This window comes from Centruroides vittatus, unplaced genomic scaffold (genome assembly GCF_030686945.1).
Source record: "Centruroides vittatus isolate TY-2023 unplaced genomic scaffold, ASM3068694v2 scaffold_324, whole genome shotgun sequence".
Lineage (NCBI taxonomy): Eukaryota > Metazoa > Arthropoda > Arachnida > Scorpiones > Buthidae > Centruroides > Centruroides vittatus.
In genome coordinates, this window is record NW_027122701.1 from 5,716,738 (window position 1) to 5,743,887 (window position 27,150).

General features: G+C 33.2%; 1 protein-coding gene across 2 annotated transcripts in view; it reads right to left on the bottom strand.

Annotated features, from left to right (window-relative positions):
- Nucleotides 1-13,661, bottom strand: part of LOC136988167 (pituitary tumor-transforming gene 1 protein-interacting protein-like) — a 42,760-nt gene extending 29,099 nt beyond the window's left edge. The window contains exon 1 of one of the 2 annotated variants that reach the window (XM_067285996.1): nt 13,306-13,661. In XM_067285996.1, the coding sequence (XP_067142097.1) occupies nt 13,306-13,480 (175 nt within the window). In that variant the 5' untranslated portion in view covers nt 13,481-13,661. The remainder of the gene's footprint in view (nt 1-13,305) is intronic. The other variant, XM_067285997.1, reaches the window with a different exon arrangement.
- Nucleotides 13,662-27,150: the final 13,489 nt, after the last annotated feature.

The following is a 27,150-nucleotide window of genomic DNA, read 5'->3' on the forward strand; positions in this document are numbered from 1 at the left end:
AAAGTTAAAAAAATTTGTAGGAAAACTTAATTTTGAATTAAAAAAAAAAAACTCTAATATTACCTTTTTGACAATAATATTGTACTCACGCCTTTCAAGAAACACAAGAATTGCTAAAATTGCTAGTTAACAGCTTACCAGTCTGACTGATTGTGTGACAGAAGCAAACACAAACAAGCACAGACGCGACGTGTTCGTATTGCATGTTTGAACAAGTCGCCGACAAGTGAGTAACTCGTCACAAAAAATTGTTTCGGTTTAGTATGTACTACCATTTTATTATAATTAATTTTATAACAATATATTGATGGGAGAAAGTCGATAAAATAAATTCAATTATAGAAATGCTTGGCGGGCCGCATAAACATGTTTAACGGGCCGCGTGTTGCTCATCCCTGCCCTAAATCATAGACAATTTCTATCAAAGCTCTCCATTTAACATGATTCTAATAAAACATGTCATAATATACTGAAAATTTTCACGTAAGCATTCTTATGGTCAATTTCTTCAACCTTCATTAAAATAGCACTTAACATGTTTTACAGTGATTCACCAAAAGAATTAATGTTATATTAACAATTCTATTTCACCAACATTCTTTAACTCTATTTAGAGAGTCATATTTTAACAGCTCTCAGCTGTTGTATCAGAAGATATCATTAGCTCTGTAAAAATTTTGTCATAGATCTTTGATGTCAAAACATTTTGTGACTACCTGAACATATACAATATGACTGAACCAAATTAAAACAAGAATTTATAGGGTTTTTTTTAATTGCTTTTTATATTTTTGAATCAGATAATTTAAAAATGTACAAATTAATGGTGTTACAATTAACAAATTAAAAAAAAAACTCGCATTTGAGTTAAGATCAGGTGTATGTTATTAAAAAAAACTGTAGCAATCACCATCCAAAAGTTAAAAATATTTACTGTTCATACAGCAATTTTAATGATTCTATATTTTCAACACATTAAATATACTGGATGTTCAAAAAGTCATTACAGTGGGAAATTTGTAATGAGATTAAAGTTATATGTACAGTACAGCATTGCATACAACTTACAGGTCTCATATTCAATACCATACATAGCCACTTTTAATGTCATTACAAATTAACATTACAATGTTATTTCTAGTTAAATGTTCATTTTTACAAAGTTTGATAAAAAAAAAACTTGGTTTTTAAAATTTAACAGGCACATTAAACCCATTTATGGAAGGTTAGTGAAACTGACCATTAGTGTTCACAGGGTAGAGAATTAAAAATTCTCCAATACAGAATCAAAACACTTTCATTTTTCATTGTTAATATGATGGAAAAATCAATTAATTATTTCATTGTGTATTAATTTTCAATTTGTTTAAAATAATCTTAAAAAGTAAAATTAATTTAATATTTCTTCAAAATTTGCTTTTTTGATTTTAAATGCTGATATCAAATTTTAATACAACAGAAACTAGATTTTAATGTATTTTTTCACCCGTTCCTTCAAATCTTTGTAAATCACAATGTTAATGTTATTACATTTAGTGTGTTTCGATGATGTGAATTTTTGGGAAACTTGATCTTAGATGAAGTTTTATCTCAAATAATAATTTTAGAAAAAATTAAAAATTAAATGTACTGTACTTCATGTTTGGATGATATTGACAAAAATGTGTTTATGTTTCAAACTTAGAAACTGCAAAGAATCAATATTAAATCCTCAACAGGAAACAAACAAGTAACCTTGACTACTTTTAAAGAAAAAAACAGCTTTAACAGTTTATCATCTTTGTGTAAAACATGTATAGGGATAACAACATTATATTGTATGAAATAAAGCTGCTTTTGGAAGTGCTTATGCTGGAAATATTTGTTTTTCTTCACTTTACCCATTCTGAATGCACATAACATGGATTTGTACCTTCTTGCATGTTTTTTAAGGATGTGTGGATTTTATGTGGTCTGCAATTTAATGTATTTTTTCATCAGTTCCTTGTGAAACATTGAGTTCTATTGTATTTTCTTTCCAAGACAAATGCTCTCTTTAAATGTATCCATAAATAGGTAACATCATTGCCACCAATTTCCCTAACAAATTTAAAATCCTTGCCTATAAACTGTTTTTTTAAAATTATAAAACAGTAATAACCAGTCTAGTTTATGAAACAGAATATATTCATTGTAAGAGCTGAGTCAACATTTTTTAATTGAAAATGTTTTTGACCTGATTAATGAATCTAGCAGACCAGATTCCATGGGAGATTATATGATCGGCAAGTCTTCCAAAAACCAGAACATCTGTAAGCAAGCAGTAATGCCATCTATTGTAAAGTGAAACACAGGTCATACAACTTACAGGTCTTGTATGCAATGCTGTATGTATTACTTTAATGTCATTGCAAATTTCTCACTACACAGTAACTTTTTGGACATCCTGTTAAAAGGGGACAATCTTATCTTATAAAATTATACTAGTAACACTAATTAAAAATACATTAATACATTGTATAAAACAGTTACATGCTTAAATTTTTATTTATTTTACATACATTTGTACAGTACATATTCAATTATAAAATTCCATCTACAATGATAATGCAAATTATCTTTAGTGATATTTTATTTTTTTAAAAACAAAAATATAGACTTGTTATCTAAACTTGTATCGTCTTGTAAGATGATACAAGTTTAGTTTTATATAAAATAAAATTATATTACATGAAAAAATGTGTACATATGTGTTAACATGAGAAGATAATGAATTAGAATGAACAATTTGGAATATTTACACACTTTGGTAAATATTTTAGATGAAATTTCTAATCAATTTAGTCTTCTTTAATACATCTTACAAAGTACATTAAATTATATCTTAAAGAGTTTAAATAAAAATAAGCTGAAATAAATTTTAATATTTCATTAAATCAGCATTTAAGATTCTCATATATCAGTGTTTTTCAACCACCAATGCACAAAAAAGTTTCACCAGTCCATGGGAAAAAATTTGATTGTACTGACACTGCAATTGATTAAGGGTGACATTTAAATAATAATCTAAAGTTACTGTACTATACATACTATGTTACATACAGTGGAACCTCGCTTAATGAGCACCTTGCATAACAAGCAAAACAATTTGTAAAAATTTGACTTGCTTAACAAGCAATGTTTTGCATAACAAGGACAAGGAGAGGGGAAATCCCAGATTGTGCGCATGCTACATCAGTCTGTGTTTAGCACTCATTCCACTAGCACTTTAATGTTGCTTGTGATCATACAATTTTCCAAACTTGTGTTCAGACATACTCCATATAAACAACAATGACGATAGCCTGTTATATAATAAACATGCCATCTCGTACTAAATTTAATGACCAGTTCCAAAAAAAAATGTCTAAATTAAAAATTATTTATTTATAATTATTAAATTTAATACAAGATGGCAGCATAACTGCCTACCTCTAGTCAAATTAATTAATTTCTAATATTTAATTATAGCCTTTACATAGCCCAAGAATTTGGCATATTGTTTGGCATCTTCATCAGACATTATATCTGTGATTTTTTTGTTTTCTGCAAATCGAATTCTCATTCCAGGTTGGTTCATTCCGTACTAGAAGAAAAGATGATGATGATGATTCACACTTCTTAACAATGTATATTGTGTAATTTTCTTTGAATAAACGTTATACATAAAATATTTGAATATTTTTTTGGCATGGAATGCATTATCGTATTTTACATTAATTTCTATGGGAAAAACTGTTTCGCTTAATGGGTGTTTCACATTACGAGCAAGACTCTGGAACAAATTATGATCGTTGAGCAAGGTTCCACTGCACAATAATCCTAGATAAGCATACATAAGCCTAATAAATAAGCATAATTCATAGTCACATATAATTATCAGTCCACGTAAAATTATTCACAATTTTACCAGTCCACAATGAGTAAAAAGTTAAAAAAACACTCATATATGACTAAACATTAAGCAATGGTACTTATTCTCACAAAATGAATAAAAATGAGTTTTTTTGCTAACCAGAAGGAAAAAAACTGAATTTAACAGCATGCAATATCCATGTAGATAAACAGAATCAAGAATGACTAGATGGCTCAAAAATATTTAGTTAAAAAGTTAAAAACAATTTAATAAAGTATTAAAAAAAATTTTATTTTTTCCAAAACTAATATGTACTTCAAAAACTTGTTTAATAAATTCTGATTGTTTCAATCTATATATATAATCTAGACGAGTTGATGATGATAATAATAATAATAATAATACAGTAGAGCGTCGTTAATCGGAACGTCGGTAATCGAAATGGCCGGAAATCGGAACGATTTTCAGTCAGACTGTGTCGTGCTGAATCGAACATTTTTGATACTAGATTTACTTCTATAGTATAATTTTCATGTTTTTTATATTCTTCAATATATTTATTTTGTTTGTACAAAATGCAGAAATAATTTTTAACGATACAATAGCCTCGATTATTATTATAAAAATTTCCGTTAGGCTTAAAATCGACAAAAATTCAACACGAAGCGACACGCAACGGAGAAAAATTTGAACATCGGACAGGTTAATATATTTTTTCGTACAAAGTCGGAAATCGGAACAAATGACTAATTGGAACAACCCCAGTCCCCAATTGACTCCAATTTTCGACGCTCTACTGTAATAATAATAATCAGCACAGAGCCCATACGGTTAGAAGTTGAAAGTTGAAATTTGGTACACAGGGTAAGTCACGAGAATGCACACTAAGAAGGGATTTTTCGAAATTCCTCCCCATGGGGAGAGGGTCAGGATTAAGTCTTAACACTTCCATCAGCAATGGAAGTGTTACGTAACAATGGAATTGTCAACAATAAAAGTGTTACGTAACAATGGAATTGTTAAGAGAAAGCAACGTGCAAGACGCAGATGCAGTTTTTTGTTTTTGCGGGAAATCGAACATATTTTTAGACCCATCTAAAAATTCTCTAGTCTGGAAACAAAGGGACCCAATTCTTGCATTCTGTAAAAACGGGTAAGGTTGACTATAATGTAATAACCTTAATCTTTGCTATCGTTACTTTTGCCCGAGCAACGGGCAAAAGTAATGATAGCAACGAGCCGGGCCTACCTACTAGTTTTATATACTTGCATAACTTAGAAATATACTGCATTTCCTCAAGTCAAAGACTTTATTCTAAGATTCACCATTAGTTTGAAATCAAATTTTCATTTTTTGTGTACAGGAAAATTATAAATAAAAAACTTTGTAGTGCTCTGTCACTAATTTGTATATGTACATTTTTTTTTTAACCTTTATTTTTCTCGTGTGTATCAGGATTGGCCCTGCACTGGATCCCTACATTGTCGTGTGCCTCCATCTTCGGCAACCACTCGTTGGTCTGGGGTTGGTTGCGGCAACCTCACGTGACTGGCCAAAAGCCCCGTATGGCGGGAGGATATAAAAGGGAGTGTCGAACATGCAGGAACACTTTTTGGTTCTTGGGACTTCACCAGGGTCAGAGTGGAAGCACGCTAGCGGACTGATACAGGAGTGAGTAAGCTTGGACAAGGGAGGTAAGCAAGGAAGGACCGAGAGTAGCTGGACTCAGGTCTTGGGAAAATCCGTGTGCATCGACAAGGAGAGTCTACCCATAGCATAATAATGGTTGCTGAGAGAATTAAGATAAGAAGGATAACCCATAAGAATGTGTAGTATGCCGTGCCAGTTGTGAGGTTCGTGCTCTGATCGAACAATATTTAACGAAATTTGGTCCGTCCAGCATGTACGCATCATCGTTACATACTGTATATATACTATTAGGATAAGCGGGTTTTTATTTTTGTAATTACTAGTGATTTGATTGATTGATTTGATTTAATGACACTAGTGATTTGATTGTTATATGATCTCTTTATATATATATATAAAGTTTAATATTTCCTTCTTAGTATTTGAGTGTCATTTCTTTGTACGGCCGTTGCATTCCCTCACCAATTGTGAGACCGATCTTTACCGGTACCATACTCACTACAACTTAATAAAATTGTTTAAGTAACAATAAGTTAGAAAAACAATGCAAATGCCAGAAAACAAGTATGAGACCCAGAAATAGTCCCCAAAAACGGGGATATGTACAAATTTGTTAAGTTAAACCCCAAGATTATAACTTTTATAAGTGTCGAGTTGGCAACACCGGACTTTGACATTGACGCTCATAAAGAGTAACAGGAAAAACAAAATTTTAGGTAAAGAAAATTTAGAAAGGAAAATATTAAAAATTTAAGACATAGTTTAAAAAGCAAAACGAAACTAGAAAGAGAAAAATATCAAGATGAGCATAGGTATCATAGTCAACAATTAAATGCAATCATAGTCTAAAACAGTGATTCTCAAAGTGGGGGTCGTGAAAAATATTTGGGGGTGGTCGCTGAAAAATTGATGCCAGATCAATTTTTTCAAATATTTTATAAATTTACTATGGATTCATGTTTAGAAATAATAGAAATAAAAAATATATAAAATAATTTTTACTTAAATAAATTGCACATATAAATAATAATAATAATATAAATATTTAAATACGAGCCTAACCCCCTCCCTTCGGGATGTTTTTTGACACATACTTATTCTTCAGGGGTCCTTTGAAATTTTTAAGTGCAGAAGGGGGGTCGCGGTCCAAAAAGTTTGAGAAACACTGGTCTAAAAGACTCTAGCCGATCTTTCCCGTGACCTATACGAAGCTCCATTTATACCTGGAGACAGGTGGGAGACCAATTAGGAAGTGCAGAAGAATAATCTGTCCAATTAGCTCCAAGCTCAGCTCGAAAAACTTATAAAAATTCCAACTGCAAGGAAAGAGAGGACTTCATAACATAGCCATCCTTTTTGGAATCGTCACCCTCTTCGCTCCGTGCTTCTGCTTGCCGCTATCTTGTGTTACATATCTGTGCCGAACTTTAATACGCTGCCACCCTGGGGTCCGCCATCGCCAGGACGAAAGAAAACCCTTGAAGACATCTAACAGACTGGACGGTGCCTTTAAGGACCTTGTCAATTATATGTAAGCATTTTTCAACAAAAATAAAGTTGCTTTGTGAAACACTTGTCTTTTCTGCCTCCTGAAAACTGCCACCCACATATGTATAGCCCTTAGCCATCCCGACAATTGGGAATAAAAACTCTCCCCATTTCGGCGACTTTACAAAAGCAATGTTTAGCAGTTTTATTTCCATACACCTCTACATAATTGTTACAACCTTTAAAACAATTGTACAAAAATACTTCTAATGCTGCATCATAATGTTCTCTTAAAGTCATTTTAAATTTTGAAAAGGTGTTCTAGATGACTAGTTTTAGAATATAAATATAAGATGCCATCAATACATTTCATACTTATAACAAGTGGTATCTTAGAATCAAGGAAATATGGTATATAAAATTGGTTGTAGAGTACAGACAATCTTATTTGGATTACCTAAAAGGTTTTGTAGATACTTTTAGATTCCTTCAAAATTATAAAAATTTTGTAAAAAGGAGATAAAAGATTAAAATAAAACTCTAAATGACAAGAATTAATATTTTTAAAAACTAGTACAGTACAAGTAATTGTAAATTTTACATTTTATATTATATTAAACATACTACACATGAAAATGCTAAAGAACTGTTAGTTATTCAGATGAAAATCTAAGAGAGATAAATAAATTTTCAAAATTAGGCCTATTTCTTATATAAGACAATTATAAAACAAACAATTTAAAGACCATTCAATGAAATAATAACAAGTCAGTTTTATTACTAAGCATTTATAAAAGTGGTTTCCAATCAGAATGTCATAGCACCCTGGTATGTTGCACAGTAGTTGGGTGCCACAAGGTTTTAAAATTTAAATACTAAGATTGAGTATATTAAGATTTTTTTTTGCAAGAAATGAAGAAAAGAAGCTAAAAATGATTGAAGAAATGAGTGTTTGCCTTGGCAACAGTATGATCAATTAATATTAACTTTTGATGAATACAAATGACCAAAGGACCATTTGTATTCATCACAAAGTTCAAATTTCCTATTAAAGTCAATTTACACCAATTTAGTTCTCTGTTGATAAATGTCTCCATTTTATATCATCAAGAAAGCAACACTGATAATTTTCAAGGTGTCAGTTTATTATTTAATTACTTAATGTAGTCTTGAAAAACATTTTATTATGTGTCATCAGATCCTAACATTAAAAATTGAACATAAAATAAAACACAGAACTACCACCATTCAAAAAAAACTTTAAAATAATTTCTAAACATTCCAATTACTAGATGATTCAAAAACCTAACAATGAACATAATTTTATATTTGACTTATTTTTTCATGTTCTATTCCAAAAGCATTAATTGTTAGCAATTTTCATGTGTAATTTTTGGAATTTGTTAAGATTTTAGAATCTTAACAATAGAATTTATTTAAATTCTTTATAAATGCCATGGATGCATTATTACAAAGATATTATAAACAAATAAAACTAAAAGTTCATAGCACTGTATTTTCTAATTTATAGTGCATCATCATTCATCTCTAGTACTAACAAGGAAGGTGGCATGCAGATTAGAGTGAGCTTGTGAGATCAATTAGTGACAAGGTCATAATAAAGTTGAAAACCATTGATTTATAATGTCATTATGTCATTATCAGAGATTTATGTTTCTGCTTAAATATTAATAAAATCTGGATTATATAAAAATCTTTATATAATCCAGATGCTTGTGTGTATACACACACACACAGTAGAATCTTGTTTTAATGGATCACTCGGGCTGCTGAAAATCATCCATTGTTCCAAGAATCCGTTATACCACAAATAACAAATTTTCCTGCACATCCAGGAAAATATCCATTATTTGGATAAAGTTCCCTCTACATATAAGAAATACCAGTACTTTAAATTATTCAGTCTAGATATGTCTATTCTTTATTCTATAGACACACGTATGTTACAGGATCGTGTATTATGCTGTATTTGTGTACGACAAAGCTGACTAAAACTGTATACAGTCATACCTCAGTACTCAAACGTTTCGAAGCCCGAATAAATCGGTACCCGACCAAAAATTTCGAAAAAAAGTGCCCCTGTTCCCAAACAAAATTTTGGTACTCGAACGGGAAAGCCCGCCAAGTCGACGCCGATGCCACGACGGTGGCGTCAGTTACGAGACAGTCATTGTTTTGCATGCACATTAACTTATCTGTGCTATATTTTTTGGATTAGCATCCTTTTCTTTTGATTTATTAGCCCTTAAACATGGGTCCAGAGAAGAATAAAGGTGAAAGTGGTCAAGTGAAAAAGAAAACAGTGAGAACAACAATCAAACTGAAAAAAGAAATCATCGCTAAACACAAAAATGGAGTGCGTGTTTCGGATCTTGCTGTCCAATATTCTATGGCTAAGTCAACAATATTGACTATTTTAAAGAATAAGGAAACAATAAAAAGAGCTAATGTTGCAAAAGATGTGACTACATTGACAAAGCAAAGGCCTCAGATACTTGAAGAAGTGGAGAAGTTGCTACTTATTTTTATAAATGAGAAACAGTTACGAGGTGATAGCATTAGTGAGACATTTATTTGTGAAAAGGCGCTAGAAATCTATGACGATTTAGTGAAGAAAACCCCTGGTACAAGTTTGAGTGCTTTTGTATTCAAGGCTAGTAGAGGGTGGTTTGCAAATTTTAAGAACCAAAGTGGAATACATAACGTAGTAAGGCATGGAGAGGGAACTAGTTCAGACAAGGAAGGGGCTGAGAAATTTGTCGCCGAGTTTAGTAAACTTATGATGGAAGAAGATTATGCATCTCAACAGGTGTTCAATGCAGACGAAACTGGGCTATTTTGGAAGAAAATGCCGAAGAGAACCTATATTACAAAGAAAGAAAAAGCACTACCAGGGCACAAGCCAATGAAAGATAGGCTTACTCTTTTGCTGTGTGGTAACGCAAGTGGAGATTTTAAGGTTAAGCCATTGTTGGTTTATCATTCCGACAACCCAAGGGTGTTCAAAAGGAACAATATTATGAAGAGTAAATTGCCTGTTATGTGGCGTGCTAATTCAAAGGCCTGGGTGACTCGGCAATTTTTTGTTGAGTGGGTGCATGAAGTTTTTGCACCAAGTGTGAAAGAATATTTGCAAGAAAAGAACTTGCCAATAAAATGCTTTCTCCTATTAGATAATGCTCCTGCTCATCATCCAGGCTTGGAGGAGGATTTAGTCGAAGAATTCGACTTTATTCGGGTTAAATATCTGCCACCTAACACAACCCCTTTGCTACAACCAATGGATCAACAGGTCATTTCTAATTTCAAGAAATTGTACACTAAATCCTTGTTTCGGAAGTGTTTTGAAGTCACTAATGACACTCGGTTAACTTTGAAAGAATTTTGGAAAAATCATTTTCATATTCTTAATTGCGTTCATCTTATTGACAATGCATGGAACCAAGTGACATACCGTGCCATGAATTCAGCATGGAGGAAACTCTGGCCTGACCGTGTACCAGAGCAAGATTTTGAGGGCTTTAATAAAGAAATTGTGGATGACATTGTTTCTATAGGACAAAGCATAGGCTTGGAGGTCGACAATGAGGATATTGAAGAGCTCGTGGAAGACCACAGTACCGAGCTTACTACAGAAGAGTTGGAGCACCTTCAAAATGAGCAACAAAGGATTTTGGCTGAAAATATGTCTTCGGGTGAGGAAGAAGGAAAGGAGGATATCCCAAGTTCAGTGATTAAAGAAATTTGTGCTAAGTGGGGGGATGTGCAAGCTTTTGTTGAAAAATCTCATCCTGGTACCATGGTAGCCAATAGGGCTGTACACCTTTTCAATGAAAATGTCATGTCTCATTTCCGTAAAATTCTGCAGAAAACGCAGAAGCAACAGACAATGGATAAGTTTTTAATTAAAGATTTACCTGCCCAAAAGCGACAGAAAAGGGAAGCAACCCCCGAAGTTCCATTACCAGATGTTTTTATGGAAGGGGATTCCCCTTCTCGGCAGTAACTCCTGCTCTTCCTCCTCACACCTCCATCCACTTACGCCATCATATCGCAACCAAAAGGTAAGTTTTCGTATGTTAAAATGACTTCTTTAATGTTTTCACTATTTATTGAAGGTTATATATGTGTTATTTACTGCTTGCCTAAAAACTAAATATCATATATACTCTAATCTGTTATGTTACTAGCAAATCAACTAGGGATTGGAATGCATTAATCCATTTACATTATTTGTAATGGGGATAAATGATTTAGAGTCCAAACATATTGGTACTCGAATCTCTTTCTGGAACGGATTATGTTCGAGTACCAAGGTACCACTGTATATTGTAAGCACAAAAAAAAAAAGGCAAATTACATATGCTAGTTAGCACTTCATTTGACTCCATCCATCTTAGTTTGTTTTGATGCCACTTTTCTGCCTATTGAATACAACAACCTCTTGATATTAGCAATGTCATGTACAGCCTGTTCATTTATGCTGAAACTTGTCAGGAAGATCTTCACAACTAGGAAAGACTCAATGGCCTTGCTAAATTTTGGCACTACACATGCACCGGTGTTAGAATTTTCACCAGGTGGCTCCTCCTCAATCATGTCAGCTTGCCGACTCTCTTTGTTTAACTGAAGAATTGTACATATTCCAAATGTAACAAGAGCATCATTGAACTCTACAAATTCCTCGGAAACATCCAAATATTAAAAAAACATGAAGTTTATAATAGATGGGGCTAAAAAAGTAGGTTATTCAAAGTTACAGATCTGCTAAAAAAAGGTAAAATTACATCAATTTGGTAGAACCTAGGAAAACATTCACCATACAAAGAAATTTGTTGTTGTTCAATCTGTTAAGAAAGATTAACACTTTATATATAAAAAGTAGAAAGTTTTAATATTTAAAAAATTTGGCTTAATTCTAGCTCTGAGACATTTGGAACCTTATCAGAGCTGTAGAGCCTACCTATAAAAGCAAAATGTCAAAAGAACCATACCTCTGCAAGCAATTCTTTGTGAGATACAGCCCCCAAAATCAGGTCATGAGATCACAAGTAGCATTGCTCCACTAAGACTATCACATTTAACTATTTAGCCCACGTGACTATGCTGGCTTCAAGTAGCCCACTTGACGTGGAGTACTTGATGTTATATAGTTTTAGGGGGTGGGAGCAAGCCCCCAATCAGGTGCCGAGGTGCTCACTATTACTTACACCAAAGTGAAAGTAATAGGCAAGTATCAAGGCAAGCAATAGTGAGCCTCGACAACGTGGAGCATGGATAATAGGCACTATACTAATACATGTTAAAAACTGACCTTTGGAGACAAATACCTCGCAAAGAGTCACATGTACAGGTATGGTTCCTTTGACTTTCCTGCTCTTACAAGGGGAGTCTACATTTCGGGGGAGTCGAAAAACCTTTCATTCAGAGCTTGAATCTTACCAAAAATTTTTTGTTAACTTGTATAATCACTACAGAATTTTTCTCTGAATATGGATGGAACCTACAAGTAATTCCATCAATCTGGCATCTGGTATTTCTAATATTTTGTAATTTATTCCAAATCGTCAAGCAGTTAAGACATCAGCATACTGCTCCAGGGGACCCAGGAAAAAATCCACATAAATCAAATCGCAGAAATTTTCTGAAAGTCGATCCAATCCAAATACATTGAAGCAGTCCCTCATCAGACCAGAGCAAATCCACAATGGGCTTGTTAAAAAGATCCTCTTAATGCCCACAGAGCAGAAAAAGAAGAAGGAAAAAAGAATTAACAATTGATTACAATTGAAAGTTTGAAAGAACAAAATCAAAATCGAGTTTTTAAAATTTTCGTTACTAGCTTTTAAATGAATACAAATTAAATCATTTAATAAAGCAATTTTAATATTGTTATCTCTCAAAATTTTTTGATTTAATTTCGTTGATTTCCCTTCATTACAAATTTAATTCGCGAAGCGTTACCCAATAACGTTTAAATTACTCTGTTCAAATTCAAAAATGATAACGAAAGATTAAGGCTTTAACTACATAGCGAAATTTTAAATACAGTAGTCTTATTCTATTGACCTACTTTTACAGCATTCACACCGTAGAAGTTACTTTTAGTACAATATCTAAATTTATATACGTACAGTACAAATTAACTAAAAGTAACGACATTCTACTCCCATATGCTTATACACATTTACGTAATAGATGTTTAGGTGTATTTATATACATGTTTATCACCTCTAATTACTAAGAAATTTGAATTACTCAATATTCTTACTCTGCTCGATGCTCTTTGTTGTTGTTTCGGGAGCGACTGAAGTTGTTATTACCGAAGATGTTGAACTTTCCGGCATTTTAGTAGTATTGAGTGAAGTAGAATTTTTTTTCACTTCAGAATCCGATTGACATAAGGCGACGGTAAATAGAAACACGCTTAGCAAGAAACACTTCATTTTGATTAATCTACAATGCCAATATACTTAATACTTATTGTCTTAACAAACCTCTAATACACAACTCTGTTTTAAAAAAATTCTATTAGAGCGATGAACTGAAAAACACTCGGAACTTTCTTCCTACTTGTTTGTACTTAGTACCGTCCGTGCCTGATAAATCTCATGACAGCAGTCGTAATTAACTACCGATGAAGTGGTAAGTTGTTTTAATCGTTCAGTATTCTTCTAAAAAATGTATAAATATCAAAAATATGCTTAATAGATAATACAAATACCAACTGTAATATTGTTTTAGTTATATTGTGATGTTTTATTATAAAAATTAAATTATAAATAAATGTACCATAAAAATTGTAACTAATTTAAAGTTCGATTATCGAATTATTACAACCAACAGCGCCCTCTCGTTTTAGAGACTTTTTTTGGTGTGAAAATATATCGAAATTATATATATATATATTATAAATTTTATAAATTATAAATTAAATTTAATATTTACAAAATAATAAAACCTTCGTTAAATCATTTGTTTCTGTACTCATGTGTAGCGTTTCTTAGTAAAGTCGTTTTGTTAAAAGAGAGTTAAGCAAATTCCGCTTTAACTTAGTCGCTGTAGCGCTAGTGCCGAGATTCACAAATGCTGAAGACAATTAAGATAGATACCACCATAAATTATACGTATATTACGTACTGTATCTCAAATGAAGATTGTGACATACGAAAGCCTATTATAAATTGGTTATCGGAAAAATTAGAAACGCAGTTTTCCGCATAATCTTCAATTCCGACATAAACACCTTCAGATTTATTAGTAATGGCAAATGCACACGTTCTATAGGTAATTGCATTTTGACTCAATATCAAATTTTCTTGATCGGCCGCCTCCGACATTTTATAGTCTCAGTAACAATTCTGCGTCGTTTCTGTCTAAACATTTTTATTCGTACAAAACAACAATTCCGAGGTGTCGAACTGTTTCCTAGGAAAGCGGAAATTGCGGTAGCTTTATTAGGAAACGCGCGCCATTAAGTATTATGCAAAAAAAAAAAAAAAAAAAAAAAACAGGTTCGTCGCAGTCGCAAGTTTAATGTGTGCGACACTACATTAAACCTCTGAGAAAATGGATTCAGAGTATTCTTATAACATAGAATGATAATAACGCTCTCTAAAATAAATTCAAGAACAAAATTTATAAAAATGAGAAATAAAATGAAACGTATTCAGTAATTTTTGTATAATTTAGAACCCAGGTCCTAAAATATTCACGCCAAGCCTGCATGTATAAACGCATTTTCATTACGAGGACTCGATTTCGATTCTCATTAAGAACAGCAGTTTCTTCTTTGAGGAATTTCTCTTGATACTTAACTTCACAATCTTCTATAAAATGGTATTTTCCTCTTATTTACTATTTTAAAATCTAATAAATATTTTATTGCATAATCAACTGTGTGTAATAAAATTCAGTAATCTCTCTTCATATCATTTTTTTTCTTATCATCATTAGCAGATGAGCCTTGCATTGCTCGGGTAAAAAATAAAACCAGCAAAGATTAAAATTATTAGATTCTTTCGTACTTCTAACCCTTCTATTATATTATATTATAGTATTTGATTTATAACTACGAATGCTATCTTACATAAGGGTTTAAAACACCAAGTACTGTACCTAATGCATTTTAAAAATTCTTTAAATTGTGTACATTAGAGGAATAAAGAATTTTTAAAATGTATTAGATTGGTCACTCGGTGTGATAAACCCTTACGTAAAATAACCTTCGTACTTATATAAATCAAATACAGTACTATAATATAATAAATATTAAAAAGAAAATCATATAGAGAGTTTGGTTTTTAGCCTATCATTGTCACGTTTATCACCATACTCGAACTGTACGAAATGGTACAACTTCATTGGTCAAGCAGACACCAATTGAAAATGTAGTATCTTAAACTTTTTCTCTACCTTTAAGAATGTTACCTCTAAGAAACTGTTCCATTCACAGCCAAATATTAAATGGTCATCTGATAACAAATCAAATTTCAAGAAAAACGGACCAAATATTTAAACTCGGCACACTCGAAAACCACTTAAATCATATTTTGTGCAGGCTGGTAACCTCGTATTTTGGATTTTCCAATTCCAATGCCACCATACCGCTGGTCCGATAGAAAAAAGGAACTGTTGCGGAAGAGAGTTGAAGTAATTCGAGGAAAAGTAGTCGTTGACTTCCTCCCGAAAGAGAGGATGGTCAACCACTACTAATACTGCTCTACTATTAATATTTGAAAAACGATCCGTTTTAGACAGGTTGTGATGGCTCCGCACGTGATCGAGTTGCTAACCTTAATGTCCGCGACTTCTATGACTTGTTTAAATAAAAAAATCTTGTAAAACTGTGAGAATAATTTCTTTTATGTTATACCTACGCAAAAACACCTTATCTGACTGAAAATTACCGGTATTTATTAACCGTAACGACAGTGGCGTAGCGAACATAACTGGCGCCCGACACTTTATTGGCGCTCCCCCTCCAGAAACACATAGTTTGTCTTGGAGACCATTTGGGCGCCCCTCTGCGAATGGGCCCGGTGCATGATACACCCCCTTGCACCCCCTCGCTACGCCACTGCGTAACGAACGTTTTCAACCTTTAACCAACTTTTTTAAATCTATTTTATTACAGTAGAACCTCGATTATCCGGATTGTTCAAAATAAACATAAATTCTACGAATTTGCTGATTTGCACTTGGCGAATTGCGACACTATTTATGTATGTACGTAATGGAATGCATGGAACAAAATTTTGAAAAGACCATTAGTAAATTCCAGTAACAGTGGAAAGTGGTATAGGAGACATTGCGAAAGCAATAGCACAAATTTCAATATGTGTTGAATGTAACCGAGTGGTTAAATTGCGATGCGAACGATCCTGGATTCCAAATTTTGAATGATGAGGAAATAATTAAAGGTCTTCTCGATCTTGTTCATCTGAGAAATATCTGCCTCAGATGAACAAGATCGAGAAGACGAAGAGATTTGCGAAGTAAGAGATATTGGTCCTACATATTCTGAAGCTTTTCAGCGCTTAGATGTCGCCATGAAGTGGTTTTCAGAGCTAAGAGTGTAACTCAGGACAACTTATATGTCTTAAAAGTATTCGCGATTTAGCAGCTTCAAAAAGAACAGCTAGCTTTAAACAAAAATCGTTAATTGAATTTCTTAATAAAAAATAATTTAATATTGAAGCTATATGTAAATCTAGACAAATAAAGATTATTCATACTACATGCACTGTCAATTATTATTATTTTCGATTATCCGGATTTTTTTATCCGGACTACCTTCATCCCCAATTAGTCCGGATAATAGAGGTTCTACTGTATTTTAAATTGTATATTATTGTAGTTTATTCTTTGGATTCAAATAACTCAATATTCCGAAGAATTTTGTATTTTAAATGTGTTCTTAACTGTTCTATACAAAAAAAGAAGTTATCAATATTCTTTGATTTTTAAAAATTTGAAGATGGTCTGTAGAACAGGTTGAAAGTGTTCGTTACGGTTAATAAATAATTCTCAGTCAGATAAGGTGTTTTTGCCTAGGTTAAGAAGCATCTAGCTGGGTATTAATTATTTCATGTTATAATGAAGTGTTTATATTTTTGCAACAGATTGTATAAATTATGTGGGAAATATGTTCTCGTAAATATCGAGTTTATAAAAAAATTATTAGATTGCAATTTGAAAAAACTGTACACCTATAAATTTAGACTGTTGTCCATCTGTGTCTCCTTCCTTAATCTCGAGAAAGGAGTTAGATACCTGAAAGACGAGACCAGATGTAGAAAGCTTGGGGGCAGCAGGCCAAGATTAACTATATATGAACTTCAGGTTTAGAAAGGATGTCACGTTACTTCGATTTAAAACTTAGATCGAGTTAGATCGATGAATCGGATGCCACCTTGCCCGCTCGGCCGGATGGCCGAGCGGGCAAGGTGGCAGCCTACCGCTCTGGGGACTCGGGATCGAATCCAAACGGATCGAAAAATCCCCAGGAATTTTTCGTGGGGTGGTCAGTTCGGATATGTCGGGTCCCATCTCTCACCAGTAGGCCCATTGTGGGCCTGGCCGAACCCATAATGGGCCTACTAAAAAAGAGGCCTTCTTAGTGCCCACAGGGCGGAAGGAATTTAAAAAAAATTGATGAATGATACGACTCTATTGCTAACAGGAAAAGTATGATGTATAGGGGCAAGATTACCACTAAAAAATTGAGAACATTGTGACGAAAAGTCGCAGCCCGGCATTGTGACGATGTCACAATAAGTAATCGCTGGTTAGAATTAGTTTGGTTTATTTGGTTACTGCAACGCTACACGTGAGTGATCTGACGAGGGGAATGCATCCCAAGAAATCTTTTATGGGAAGCTGGACCCTATTTACGTGAAGAAAACCCGGAAAACTCCACGTGGCCAGCCTGTCCTGGCGAGGCACGAACCCTCGACCGAACTCCCCGTGTTTAGCGACAGACCCACTCGGCCACTGGTAGGCCTGTTAAAATTAAGGAAGTATCGTTCAGAAATGAAAAAATTAAATACTTATAGATTTTTCACAGGGTAACACTTTCGATTGCAACGCAGGCAAGTGCTACATGCTACCTGTTGCAGTAATTATATAGCGAGTCTATTTCGCGCTATATCATTGTCGCAATAATTAAGTGAATATAATATATATATTTTTTTAAAGTTATATCCTTTATAAGAATTATATTTAGTTTATTATTTAAAATTTTTGCCAATAGATCGCACTAGGTGTAAACCAACAAATCGAATGGAGATAGAAATTAATTGATTTACAGAAATCCAATATATATTTTGTGGTGGGATGTTCGACATTATCTAAGTCAGCGGTATATAAACGTAACTGCCGAGTTTCGTAGCGATTGGTCGAACGGCCTAAGAGTGTATAGCGAACAAACAAACATTCTCACACACACATATATATATATATATATATATATATATGTTACCTGCCAAATCCGATTTCAGGCCAAACTAGTTTATCCTACCGGTGTCAGGATATACTGGTTTAGCCTAAATACTTTAGGCTTAACCAGTTTGACCTAGGCTGAACTGATTTATGTACTACAAATAGGTGCCAGTGTAAAAAAAAAAAAACAAAATAAAAGATGATTTTGTGTAATTCGAAATGCCACCACAGTACACCCTGTGGTTAAAGTGTACCTAGGTCACCCCAATGGCGATGCTTCGGTTAGGTTGGTTTGGTTAGGTTAACTACATTTTTAGTAGACGTTTCCTTTTTTTTCCTTTTGTTCAAGAACTACCGTGAATCAATAACTAGTGACGTTAAACAATGGGCGGCCTGCCGGCGGCTCCCCTCCGGGAGGAGTCCGTCGGGAGCACGAACAGTCGGAAGCGCCGCCATTGGGGTTACCTAGGTACACCCTGTAAAAATAAATAAAAGATTAACTATTTTATATGTCACAATAAGAAACAAACAAGTTCATTTTTAATTTTAGTTTGACTTTAAAAGTTATTTTTATTATTTCGTTTGAATTTTTGAAAATATTTTCGAAAGTTAATTACCTTTAAAAGTGCATGGCTTAAAAAAAATACAAACTGATAAGTACTGATTAGCTTATTTTTATTTTATAGTTTTGTACAGTGTTGTGTCACTTTAATCAATACCGTTTTTTATAATTAAGTAAACTATGTTTGAATAAATATTGTTTATCTAATTGATTGCCTTTTAATTTAATTTTAACCATTAATATACTTGAATAATAATTCTAAATCAGTTCGGCCTAGGTCAAACTAGTTAAGTCTAAAGTATTTAGGCCAAACTAGATTGTCCTAGGTAAAGTAGTAATAAAGTAGTATATCCTGACACGCGTAGGATAAACTAGTTTGGCCTGAAATCGGGTTTGGCCGGTAACATATACACTGTCCTGTTTGTCATTATTCTTAATGACCAAGCATTATGAATAATGACAAACAGAAGTTATAAGGAATTCACATACATACATACATACACACATACACACGAGAGCTTTTTTAATAGTAATGACAGGGCATTATGAGTAATGCCCAATTAATCACTTAGTCCATGACATATATATGAAAAACAAAATATTCCGTCACCACCGAACACAAATAACGCAAATTTAAAGACTAATTTGATTTACAATTTGAAAACTTCAAAACAACTTTTGGGTGTACTATAGATTACCACCTATGGAATTTCAGGACTTTGATTATATATTTGAACTCAGGGGACCGAGACGAGTTCAACGGTATCCTACTTTTGGACCGGAGACGAAAAATAAAAAAGTTATCATACTTTTTTAATGCTCTCATGAAGACGGCACCATAGTTGCTAGTACTGCCATCTTGCGGTAAAGTCTGCAAACCATGACGTCGGACTACGGTCATCTCCAGTAGGGTTAAACACGCGATACGAGAGCGGAGAGAGCGACGCGACTTCCGATCTTCGCGCGATCGGAAAATTTCGGTTAATGTTACTTATGGCAGCGAACATGGCATGTTCGTGCTCCCGACTGACCTCCCGGAGGGGAGCCGCCGGCAGGCCGCCATGTGCTAAACGTCACTAGTTATTGATTCACGGTAGTTCTTGAACAAAGTAAAAAAAGGGGGGGGGGAAACGTCTACTAAAGGCAATTTTAACGGCAAGCGACGCGACTCCAGATCGCGATAGCAAGGCCGACTTAGCAGGGAGAGCGACACGACTCCCTATCATCGCGCGATCGCTGGAAAAAAGTATGATAACTTTTTTATTTTTTGTCTCCGGTCCAAAAGTAGAGTATCGTTGAACTCGTCTCGGTCTCCTGAGTTCAGATATATACCCAAAGACCCGAAATTCCATAGGTGGTAATCATAGTATCCCCCAACTTTTAAACGGATTTTAAAAACATTGTTTTGATTTTCAATTGATTTGATTTTAATTTTAATTAATTAGTTTTGATTTTATTTTTAGTTTCGGTTTTGGTTTTGGTATGAAGGCCAGAGTTTTAATTGTTATTTTAATTAATTTTTGGTGTAAGACACACACACCTTCATGCTGAGAACTTTAAATTTAAATTTAATCATAAAAAACAAACGTTTTCGGCCACTCCACTGGCCATCATCAGGTTAACTATATTCGAATACTATTTCGAACAACCCGTTCAAAATTGAAATAGATTACAATAGAACTCACGCGCTCAACTACGTAAACCAAAAGTAATATAAATAACATAGAAAAATAAATAAAATAAAGTATACGTAGTTGAGCGCGTGAGTTCTATTGTAATCTATTTCAATTTTGAACGGGTTGTTCGAAATAGTATTCGAATATAGTTAACCTGATGATGGCCAGTGGAGTGGCCGAAAACGTTTGTTTTTTATGATTAAATTTAAATTTAAAGTTCTCAGCATGGTGTGTGTGTCTTACAGTGAAATAGAGTCTGAGTGAGAGTAGGAGAAGAATTAATTTTTGGTTTAATTCATTTAGTATTAATTTTAGTTTTTATAATTATTTTTATTTATTTATTGCGGTATTTATTTAATTTTGCCTGAATTTTTTGAACCTTTAATTACAATTTTTTAAATTAATTGTAACTTTTTCCCTTCTGCCACATAACTATAGAAATTGTTTTAGTGTTGTTAGACAAATTTAAATTTATTTTAATTTTTTAGTAATTTCATTAATTTTTGTTTTATAAATGTAATTAACTTTTTATATGAATACACCAGTTATACAATACTAAGGACAGTACATATGGCAATTTTACAATTACAATTTACAATTTAAATTGTAATTGTAAAATTGCAGTAAGTGTACACTAGTGGTTATTAATGTAACCAGTGTAAGTGGTTATTAATGTTTTTAACCACTTACCACTAGTGTAAGTGGTTAAAAACAGTAAGTGTACACTAGTGGTTATTAATTATTATAAAGATGATAAAACTGCCTTAATATTGACATTCAAAAATAATAACTGTCTTACAGTTAATATTGACATTCAAAAATAATAACTGTAACAATCACAAATTTGTCTTGTAAATTTCTTCCTAGCATGGTTTCGGTTGTTGTCACTTTAATACTTGTTTTTCAGCTCGGTCCTTGTTATCGTTCATCGTCTGCGCTATTGTACAATAGATATCACCATACAATAGATAGCACACAAACAACATACAAGGAAATATTCCCTGTATGTTGTCTGCTTAATTTTAGGTACTATGATCAACGAAAATCCTCTTCACACTGCCAGAAGTGCATTAACAGACATAAAGTCAAAGGATTTTTTACCATCCAATACAGGCATTACATAAATTGCTTGTTTTTATAATCCATTATTTCAAAATGTTTGTGTAATTTACAAGAGACAAACGTGTACTTTATAACCAACGAGGTTTTGAATGACGACTGCTTGAACAGCTTGCAAATTGGTTGTGAACTCACTTCACACAGAGCTTCGCTAAGGGGCCGTTCATAAATTACGTGAGAGCGATTTCGGTCATTCTAGACCCCCCACCCACCCGTGTAAGAAACCGTAATATTTTCTTTGATACCCCTCCCCTTCCCTATCTTACGTAATATTTAGACATGATTTTATAGAAAGATTTTAACAAAAACAATTTTTTTATAAAACCCTAAAAACCTTAGGTCCAAAATATATAATTATTAATTAGTTAATTAATAGGTACTATTATTTATAAAAGACTTTATGTAAACAAATTTAAAAAATATAAAAATTTAATGAATTAGAATGAACAATTTATTTTAAGAACTTTATTTTTTAATTATTAACAATCTTTTTACTATTATTATCATTAATCAACGTCATAATATTCATTTTTATATTAATTTTAATTTTCACAAAAGGACGCAGAAAACTTTGACAGATCGACTAGCTCATACATGGCAAACATACGGCCCGCGATTAATTTTTCAATATTAGCCACTTAAACTTCCAATAATTGGTCGAATGGATTCGCGATACTTATTATTTTTTTTTTTTTTTTAATTTCATTGTAGAGATTTACAACTTTTGTACTCGTCTGTGTGATAGTGCCAGAATAAAAAAGAAAAATGATAAATTTAAAATATTAATATTTATCATAAAATAATGTATGTTAGACAGTATTCAAGATATACAAGTGATATTCAATTTAACTTAGTAATTCGTGTGCTTTGCTAGAAATATAATACTAATATATTTAAACATTTATTTATTTAAATGAATCGTTTTTGTATTTAATATTTTTTTAATTTTAATATTTCGTTCGGCCCGTGAAAAAGTTTTCTTTCCAATTCGGCCCGGGGGCAAAAACTGTTGGCCACGCCTGGACTAGCTAGTGCACGTGTAAACAGAAACGTCATATAAAATAAAACAAGAGAGAATAGAAACCACATTCCGTTGTCATATTAATTACATCTTGGCTAAGGCCAAGAAAATAAACTACATGATGCTGAAATGTGCTAGGTGCACCTGGGGACTAAATCATAAAACTTGTAAAACTCTATATAATGGGGCAATACAACCAATGCTACTTTACGCGGCCTCTAGCTGGGGTCAAGTAACTAGTAAAAATTCAGTAGCAAGTAAATTACTTTCTCTTCAAAGACAGTTTGCCATCAGAATTTCAAAGTGCTGCAGAACTGTTTCTACTAATGCCTCTCTGATACTAGCAGAGTTCCTTCCTTTGTCACTATGTATTGTAGAAAAGGTTCTAAACTGCTACATCAAAACTACAAACATCAAGGCTCAACAATAGTCTCTACTCCTATCTACAACTGTTCATATGCTACCACATTGCATTACACTACTATCTGTGATCCAAATGTACCCTGTAACCAAAGTTATCCCAGGGTACATTTGGTGTCATCTGCTTCCTCCATGGATAACCATGCAAACATTAATATCTACACAGATGGGTCTAAAAGCCCACTTCATGTCTGCTCTAGTATCTGTATCTTCCTGCAAACTGACATGTTTTGCCCAAAATATGTTAGAAGATACCCCCACATATCAAGCTGAAGAAGAAGCTGTCTACCAAGCTGTTCAGTGGGCCACTTCACTACCAAACAAAACTGTCTATCAACATTTACAGTGATTCTTAGTCCGTCCTAAAATTTCTAATAAATACCAATTTCAATAGCAATAAAATCACATATATCCAGCAGCATATTAAAAATCTTGTAAATAAGATAACTTTTATGTTTGTTCGTGGCATGCTAAGAAATGAAAAAGCCGACTTTGAGGCTAAGTCAGCTGCAAAGGACACTGACTTGGACTACATTCACAACTCTCTCTCACACAGCAGCCTTAAAAATTATATTTATGACAACGCTATGCGAAAGTGGAATCAACAATAGTTGAGCAGGTTCTCATCACTACTAAGAGATTTAACGTTTGCTACTGCTCAACTACTTACTGAGCATGTATAACCGGACAGAAACTGCCTCTTGCTTTTGCTCTACAGAAAACCTAGACACCGTCGACTATATGATCAATCATTGTTCAATTTACGATCAAGATAGACTTATTCTGAAATTAGAAATCTTTACGCTTGGTTTCAGGTGGCCATGTTCACTCCATAAGCTTGTTCAGAAGTCACTGTTTGATACTTTTTACAATTATGTTCAAAAACCATGGAAGAAAAGACTATTTATAATTTCTAATATCTAGTTTTACATTTTAGTTTTCACTAAAAACCGAATACTAATTTTATGTTTACTTTGTATCATGTATTTTGGTTTATGTATTCTTACTGTTATACACCCATAGGAGTGGTGCACTTATTCTAATTAAAAAAAAAATGAGAGAAACCACCACACGGCCATTCTCCCACGATAAAAAAATGTGTAGAGCATGAGTCTGTAAACGTTATTATTTTATCACATCACACTTGATGGCGTTAGTACAACGAGCATTCTTAATAGAAACTGCCAAATTAAAGCCAAATTCAAAACTCCTACACTCAACGAGATCGAAAAATAAGAATATTACGTAATACGAGATCTATTACCTCCCTATCCGAGTAAGAAATTCTTGACCCCCACCCACCCCAAAATACCTTACGTAATTTATGGATGGCCCTAATGGATAAAGTTATTCACTTCTACGTCACTTGTACGCTTCATTTTTTACTGGAGAAAAAAATTCTGTTTTAAGATAAAGTTATCACATGCTCAATAAATGGTTACCCAATTTTATGCAAATTATAAAACTTAAAGTCATCATACTGTTACTTTATTGCTTAGTGTAGCTTCTCTGTGTTTATTTACTGGTTGATTTAAGCAATCTTAAATATCTTCACACAAAAATTTAGACAAATCGTGATGACAGACTTTTTCAGGTATGCGGAGATTTTTCAAAGGCTTATTTCTGCTAAGACTAATAATTTAAGTTTCTGATTAAAACTGACTACATAAGACGAAACTTAAGTTATTAGTCTTAGCAGAGATACAGATTGACTTTTTTTGCCTTATCGTTTTCGAGCTAGGTGCGCTGCAACGGGTCTCGTCTTATATCACTTCACTGGTATGCGAGAGGAGTCTGTAGCTCATATGTGGCTTGTCTCGTCTTATAGATACAGTCACTTTATTATAACTATACTGTACTGTACAGTACCGTGGATGTATAAAGATTTACTATTCACCCTGTATCTTGTATACAAAATAATTTAAATGCATATTAATATACAAGCAAACATGGGGATATTCAATTGTTATTTTAAAATATTTTTAGAAGTATTATAGTTTGATATACTAGCGAGGTTGAGGCCGAAGTTTTAAGCCTAGAAGATAGTGGAATCATGCTCGACATTCCAAACGCCACTGTCAAACTTCTAAGCTTATAGGAAAGCGGCGCTGAACGTCCGACGTACACGTTTTCGCGTTTAAAACTTCCGCCTAAACCTCGCTACTGTACCTAGTTAGCGACGCTACCGCGTTTCTAGATCAAAGGAAAGCAAATTAGTTAAATGTTTTTAAAAATTTCAATCTAATCCAATCTCTGCGATGTTTATTTTTAACCTAATAATCAAATACACGTAATATAATTAATTCAGTTAGTAAATGTTAAGTATCATTTTAACAGTATTATTTCTAAATTAATTTAATTTAAAAAATATAAATTCATTTTATTTTTAATATTCTGAAATATAGTTATATACAGAGTTATAATATTGAATACAGAATTTATACATTCATCCAAAAAATTGATTAATCCAAATAAAATAAAACTTATGAATCATTGTTCCATTCTACTTTTCCATTTATTTGGACTTGTTCTTCTAAATCTGTTTTTCTTCCTTTTTGACTTGATTATTTTTATCATCAGTTTTTCTTCTTATATAGGCCCACCAATGGCCGAATGGATAAAACAATTGAACACTTGTTGGTCGCTGGTTCACTTCTAACCATCGTGCTGGCAAGTTCTCCGGGTTTTTTCACTTGTCTAACTCCTAAATAGGGGCAGTTTTCCATAGAAAGTCCTCCCGGGAGGTTCTCCTCCTTGGCAGTTTGCCCATGTATTGAGTTGCCTTATCCTATTAATCCTACAATCCTATCAATTTTTTCTTTAACTATCACAATTTCATCATATTCTGAGCTTAATTTATTTTAGAACCATCTTTACTTCTATCGGATCGCAATGTGCCTTTAATGCGTATCTCACTAAGAATATACAAAATCGTTTTAATTATTCTTTAAAACTTAAATTCAATATATTAATGTTTATTAGATGTAACCGGCAAAATACATGTATATTATATTCTAATCAAAACATGAATCACCAGATCCCATTCTGATAAACAAACTAATCTTGTTTATAAAAACGAATCTAATGATTGATATTCTAGACACTACAAAACGCCAGACGTTCTCGTCAATCTATGACCAACGCCTATCATGAATAATGTAACATTTAACATAACTATATTTACGTCATTATAAGTAAAAACATTTTGCAAAGTAATTACTCTACTGAGATATAATTTAATTTACAAGATAAATTTTTAATCATCAGTAATTAGCGATGCCCGGCGGTTAAGGCTTATGCATACCTCTCTGTAGGACTCGGGATCGAATTCGTGCGGTCAGAAAAAAACCCACGAATTTTTCAAGGATCGTCTGTTCCGGATATATCGGGCCCCGTCCTTTACCACCCGGCCCACAAGAGAGTGCCATTGTAAGCCTGGTCGAACCCGCAATGGCCCGAATGGTCAAAGCACTAAATATTGGTATTTTGTTGTGGGTTCGCGACTGGCCGAACGACTGGCCACCAGAGCCGTAACTAGGGTATGGCCAATGTGGCCCCCACCATAGGCGCCATAGGCGATTTAATAAAGGCGCCAACGAGAAGGTTTCGGAATAATATATATTCAAAATTAATAATACAAAAAAAAATCCTATATTTATATTTATATAGTATTTATGATCTGTAATTTCTACGAACATATATTTCAAAAATAAACCACCATTTTTATTTTTATTTTATAACAAAAATTAAAAAGGCTCCATTTTTATTCTTGGCCATAGGCGTCCAAAATCCTAGTTACGGCACTGCTGGCCACGTACAGTTCTTCGAGATTTCTTCGTGTCCTAAATAGGATCACTCCATAGAAAATCCTTCCGG